The 6,000-nt window shown below is 46.2% G+C and overlaps 1 protein-coding gene across 6 annotated transcripts in view; it reads left to right on the forward strand.

The window, feature by feature from the left end:
• The window catches only part of P4HA1 (prolyl 4-hydroxylase subunit alpha 1), a 33,676-nt gene that overhangs the window by 23,626 nt on the left and 4,050 nt on the right, over positions 1-6,000 (forward strand). For 3 of the 6 annotated variants that reach the window (XM_035896661.1, XM_009641169.2, XM_009641168.2), the window contains exons 10-11: positions 3,674-3,773; positions 5,418-5,471. In XM_035896661.1, coding sequence (XP_035752554.1) covers positions 3,674-3,773; positions 5,418-5,471 — 154 coding nt within the window. Of the gene's footprint in view, positions 1-3,673; positions 3,774-5,417; positions 5,590-6,000 lie in introns of all 6 variants that reach the window. The other 3 variants (XM_035896662.1, XM_035896659.1, XM_035896660.1) reach the window with 3 other exon arrangements.

Below are 6,000 nucleotides of genomic sequence, written 5' to 3' on the forward strand. Positions count from 1 at the left end.
GTTTTAAAAAACATAAATGCCAGTGTTTCGTGTGACCAATGACTGTTAAAAAACCAGCGCTGAAACATTGTGGGCCTGTGCTGGTGTAGCTGAGACCAAGGACATGGCCCTTGGAATGGCTGGTGCTAGGCCAGCTTTTGGGCGCGTGAGCCCCTCTAAGTCCTGTAGCTCTGGACAGTTATCTGTTGGGTATTTTTCCTCCAATATACTGCTTAGTCTAAAATAATTTCTGCATATAAGCACTGTGCTATTAAAAAAAAAAAAATCTCTAATAAGATACCCAATACAGAATTCTAAGAGGGAGGAGCAAATGGAATTACTGCTGTTGTAACAAATACAGATGTTGTTAAGAGTCAGATCTGTGTGTGAGGAAGAGGAGAGCGATTCCCCCAGCATGAATTCAGTGCGCTAATGAAATTAGTTCAGTTTCTATAACGTGGTAGCTTAGTTCATGGGTGTCTTCTTACAAAAGCCAAGTGGGACACCAAAATATGATCCCTTGGTAATCAGGGAGTTTTGGGGTTTGGTGTGGTTGTTATGAAGGAAATAAATATTAAATCCTCCTGTAAGTCAAGTCACCCAGGTCTTGAACGGCCACGCTTGTGACTTCCCAGAAATAAGCGTGTCCCTTTTTTTGGTGCGAAGTTTTCTGCTCGCAGTGGACTCGTAGGTGTCAGCTGGTCAAAAATACAGCAGAACGGTGTTTGTGCAAGTTAATGTGTCAGACGAGCACCGTTCAATTTAACAAACGTACGTTGAAGAATAGCGCTTGCGTGTGTTTACTGAATCACGCTCAACCTTGGACTGTGAATATATTAAAAGAAAAAAGTCTGTTGAGCACAACTTAAGGCTGTTAATTCTGCATTGCATACGCCACTGGTCAGGGAGTTGTGGGATTCTGGGGAGGGTTTTTTTGATAGGCAAGAGTAGGGAAAAGAGAGTCCTTGGGGTGAAGGAATACCTGCTATAAAAGGTCTTGAACTAGGAGCTAGGCACACGCTTTCTCTGACATGGGCAAAGGAGCAGGGCTGAGTTGGGGTGGGTTTTTTTGATAGGCAAGAGTAGGGAAGTGAAGGGTGCTTGGGGTGAAGGAATACCTGCTATAAATGGTCTTGAACTAGGAGCTAGGCACACACTTTCTCTGACATGGGCAAAGGAGCAGGGCTGAGACAGGCAACAGAAGAGGACAAGGTAGGACGGGGGGCTCCTGGGCTCTCTGCCCTCATGAAGCCGATTTTGTGACACTTAGAGGGTTAAATCACGCTGCAGCGCTTCACATGAAACCATTCAGGGCGATGTGCCTCCCCCTTGAAGTTTTGTCCAGCGACCAGCAGACAGGCTGGCACTTGAAATAGGGTTTCAGTTCCCCGTTTCCTCCACCTCTCATAGACTGTCTTTGTGTCCTTGGGCAATTAGTTTTATTTTTAAAATACATATAGTACTTTCCCTTCATGAGAGGCTGTAGTATTTCTCCCTGTTGAAAGCATTCATTGCAATTCGAAGTAACCAATATAGTAAGAGTGCTTGCTTTTTTTCTTTCTTTGGGTTTGGGTTTTTTTGTGTTTGGGTGGGGTGTTTTTTGTTTTTTTTTCTGTCTTAAAGCCTTTATGCCTAGACTGGACAGAGGTAGCTAAAGCCTGTACTTTGAAGCTGATGGCTGTGTTGGGGCTTTTCTTGTGTGTCACGTGTGATGTTAGGCTTGTGCTGCCTTGTCAACATGGCTGCGTAGCATGTGGCTGCATAGCTGCTGCTTTGGGGTTTTTTTTTTCCCTCCTTTTTTTTTGGGGTGTGGGGGGGTGCTCCCTGTCTTTGCATTCTCCTACCACCTTAAATCAAAGAAGGTTGCATTGTAACACTTCCTTATACTAACAGCGTTCAGAAGTAGATGGAGCTTCGTATGTGTTTGTGCAAGTCTGGCTCGAGAAATCTTATTTCTTTTATCCATAGTTTATTTGTCGTTTTATAAAAAAAAAAAAAATGCTCGTAGAGATTCTGTAACCTGTGTCAGTGCCTTGTGTCACGTGTCATGCTACTGTTGCTTCTGTGCAAAGTGTTTTGGTGTGGGGTTTTTGGGGTGTTTTTTTTTTATTATTTATTGAAGAAAATAATCCTAATTTAGTATAGATGCCAAAGTTCACTTGAGTAGAAATACTGTGATGTCCTTGCAAGCGAGGCTCTGGGCGTAGCTTTCTGTCTAGCGGGCTTGTAACAGCAGCAGGAACCACTGGTGAGAGAAGAGGCAGAGCTAGCAGTCTCCATGTTCCACGGGGCCCAGATCATCAGTATTTATCACCCGTATTAGGATGCTAAGGTAAATGGGGCGGAGGACCGGGAGGGCAGTGAGCAAGCCGAGAGAGGGAGCAGAGGCGCAGGTAACATGAAGGTGCGTGGGCTAGAATGGGAGGAGTAAAGCAGCAAGAAAACCAAGCATCATGGGAGCAGATAAGTGGGGGGGGTTTTTATAAAAAAAAAAAAAGCTAGTGTCTAGATGAAATTTGTCTTTTATTTTTTTTTCAAAAAGCACAAAATGTTTATCTTGTAAAGAGATGAAAAATGCTCGTGTGTTTGTTTTTCCAACCGGATGCGTTCATGGCTGGTAAGGGTCCAGCAGGGCCGCGCAGCGCTGGGGTCGTACCGACCTGTGCCCTTTTCTGCCAAACACCGCCAGCTGGGGTATGTGGCTGCTGCTGAGGCAGGAGCTGCTGCCCAGCCACGCAGCTTTCAAGAACGAGCAACCCCGCAGGGTACCGATGCTGCTCGGGGTCGGGGCGAGGCAGCAGTTCTCATGTGGGACTGCTTCTCTACCTGGTCATGCTGTCCCTGCTGGCTCGTTTGCCAGTTACTTTAAAATGCAGTATTTCTAGCTGAAAAGTTCTAGTTTCCAGTAGGAGGCAGACATTTTGAAGATGCCTTTGGAACGGTGAGGCTGATCTTTCCACATTTATAGTTAATAAATAAAAAAGTTGGATTGGTTCCACCACCCTTAAAAATCATTGGGTACCTGAAACATGTGCTAAATACCAAATTTGTAATGGGCTGTTTCAGTAGAAATTATTGACCAGGGGAAAATGGGAAAAGAAAGAGTTTTATGCATTGTTTAATTGTTTTTCATAATGATTTTTAGTACCATTGCACAGGTAAGTAACGTGACGGGACAGATCCCAGGGCGCTTGCCTGTGATGCCACAAGTGACGTGGAGGAGCTGAGCTGCGCTCAAGCACACAGCCTCTGCGTTAGTCTATGCTAAATAAGGTCACAGCTCACCTCTTCCTTTCCCAAGTGTTGCTTCCAAATGCATCAAACGTGGGGTCTAAATTAACTGTTTGGAATGGGTAAGAGCAGAAGTGTTCTGTGCTGGTTTAGAGCCGGAAGCAGAGGTCACTGTTTGGAACGTTTTCTTCAGTCATTTGGTAGCCCTGTATGGGAATTAAGGCCCTTAGTTTTACAGCTTCCTCAAACCAGTGCTGTAAGTGTTCTTTCTAGAAAACTTTTTATTATTAAATGCAGGCCTTCATCATGCACTGAAAAATATTTCTGATCACCCTACCAAATTCTTGAGAAGTACGAAAAAAATACAATTCAAAGTAGTTCCGAGTGCTGCATTTGCACTGCTAGCTTACTGCCGGTTACTACCATATTGTATTAATTTTTATCCTTTTTTCCACCCACTTAGTGCTTGGTTGTCTGGCTACGAAAGCCCTGTGGTATCTCGCATTAACACACGGATACAGGACCTAACAGGACTCGATGTCTCCACAGCAGAGGAACTACAGGTAAGCTGTTTGGATGCGTATGGTGGTGACTGTCGGTGTGGATGGCTGCACGTGCAGCACCCTGCTCGCCCACGTAGCGGTGGTGGGGCGGCCACAAAAAGCTCAGTCTGATGGCTGGTCTGATTCCAGGCCGTGGGAAGGGACCAGTGGGGTTTTTATAGCGAGGAAGAAGCAAAGTTGTCTTTGCAGAGTGTGAAAAGGCTTTCTGTTGCTGGAGGGAGGCAGTAATGCCTGACACTCCTGCTGTTTGTCCAAGTGGATGCGTAATTCCTTTTTATTTACGCTAATAGAGCGGAGTTTGCTAATAGACCTGAGTTTGATTGCTGCAGCGTGAAACCTTGCTGCTGTGGCGAGAGTGAGAAGTTTAGCATGACTGATGCTTCAGGAAAGGGGAGAGAACGGCTGTTCAGATTTGCCGTCCCACCTTGGTCCTGGAAGGCCAAGCGTGTGTCTGGTGTCTCCATAACGTGGGAAGGGTTGACTGTATGTGACGCTTGAGTAGATTTTATTTTAGAGGGTTTTTTTTGCTTGAGGCCTTTAAATGAACAGCTGCTTCACTGACTCTGAGACAGCATTAATACCCAGAAAGCACAACACCTAGAAAGAGGCTCCTGAGAGCTGTTGTGCCACGGTGGTACACCATCAAGACTCCTGATGAGAAAATGCCCAAGCACCTGGTTGAAAATTCAGGTTATGAATACATAAAGAGATGAAAAGAAAAAAATTCAATTGGCAAAAAGGACAGTGGAGCCTCTTTATTGACATAGAGACCAAAAAGTGATTTAAACTTGAATGATGTAGAAGTGCCATGGCCTATTTTGAAAAGAATATAGCCCGTAAAGTTTCTATAGAGGAAAAATATTTTTCTGCCCCGGGAAGTACCAGATTCCTTTCCCGGAGTACACCGCATCTTGCGGTGCCAGTCTTGGATGCGCTGCCGCTCTTGTAGCCAAGCACCTTGGGGCTCCTTGGAGCCTGTGGCTGTGCGGGTCTTCGGGAGTTTCAAAAGTGTCACGGTCAGGTTGTGCGACCCGGGAGTCATTAGATCAGCCGGCAGCAGGCGCTCTGAAATGGGAGAATGTCTTCACCACTCGGCTGGGGGCAGACAGCAGAGCTTTGAAGGAAAGCTGACCCCGGGGAAGGGAAGGTTCCGCTGCGGCTTTGCTGGTGTCCGGTCGTGGCTGTGCGGGTCTTCGGGAGTTTCAAAAGTGTCACGGTCAGGTTGTGCGACCCGGGAGTCATTAGATCAGCCGGCAGCAGGCGCTCTGAAATGGGAGAATGTCTTCACCACTCGGCTGGGGGCAGACAGCAGAGCTTTGAAGGAAAGCTGACCCCGGGGAAGGGAAGGTTCCGCTGCGGCTTTGCTGGTGTCCGGTCGAGACCTGCAAAGGCAGACTGAAGGACTGAGGTCCTAAAGCTCGGCCTCAGGCTCTGGCTCTGCACTGATGAGGCGTCCGTGTGACGTCAGAGCTATCTGTGAATAAACCCAGGAGGATTTTGCCGCATACCGTACGCTTTAGCTGGCAGAGACCCGTGATTGCCTATGGCTTGATTTTTAAACTAGACCAGCTCTCTAAAGGTCGCCCTTTCTTGTCTGGATGAAATATGGCTTTACTCGATGTTGTGCTTCTCCTTTCACTGTAGGTAGCCAACTACGGAGTAGGAGGCCAGTATGAGCCTCATTTTGATTTTGGAAGGGTAAGTCCTGTTTTCTGTCTCCACCTCTTTCCTTCTTCACGAGCGCTGTGTTTCTCTTTTTCAGGTGGCAAATTATGGAGTGGGAGGACAGTATGAGCCCCACTTTGACTTTGCACGGGCAAGTAAAGAGATGGAGGAGAGCTAGTCACCTGGTGAAGCCTGGGCCTCTTGGCTGTGGCACAGTTTTTATTCTTTAATGTGTATTAAATTTGTAGCCTTTCAACTTTTCTAATCCATGTTAGGGGAGAAAGCCCTCTAAACCACCAGCTGAACTGATAAACATATTTTAGGCATTACAGAGCAACAAGGCTTTTCATCAAAAAGATCATTAAAAAAGAACTATTCTAAGGAGACAACTGATAGTTCTTAACAGAGCAAAGGGCATTAGCTTTACTCTAAAGCTGGAGAAATGTTTAGAAATATTCTAGCTGGCCAGGGTACTGGCTGCGTAAAGCCGTTTTGTTTAAAACCACTGAAGGGCATGCAGTTAAACCGTATAAAAACTGCTGTGCTCCTGACGTGTGCGGCA

The sequence above is a fragment of the Egretta garzetta genome, unplaced genomic scaffold (assembly GCF_000687185.1).
Source record: "Egretta garzetta isolate BGI_Z169 unplaced genomic scaffold, ASM68718v1 scaffold536, whole genome shotgun sequence".
In the NCBI taxonomy this organism is placed as follows: Eukaryota; Metazoa; Chordata; class Aves; order Pelecaniformes; family Ardeidae; genus Egretta; species Egretta garzetta.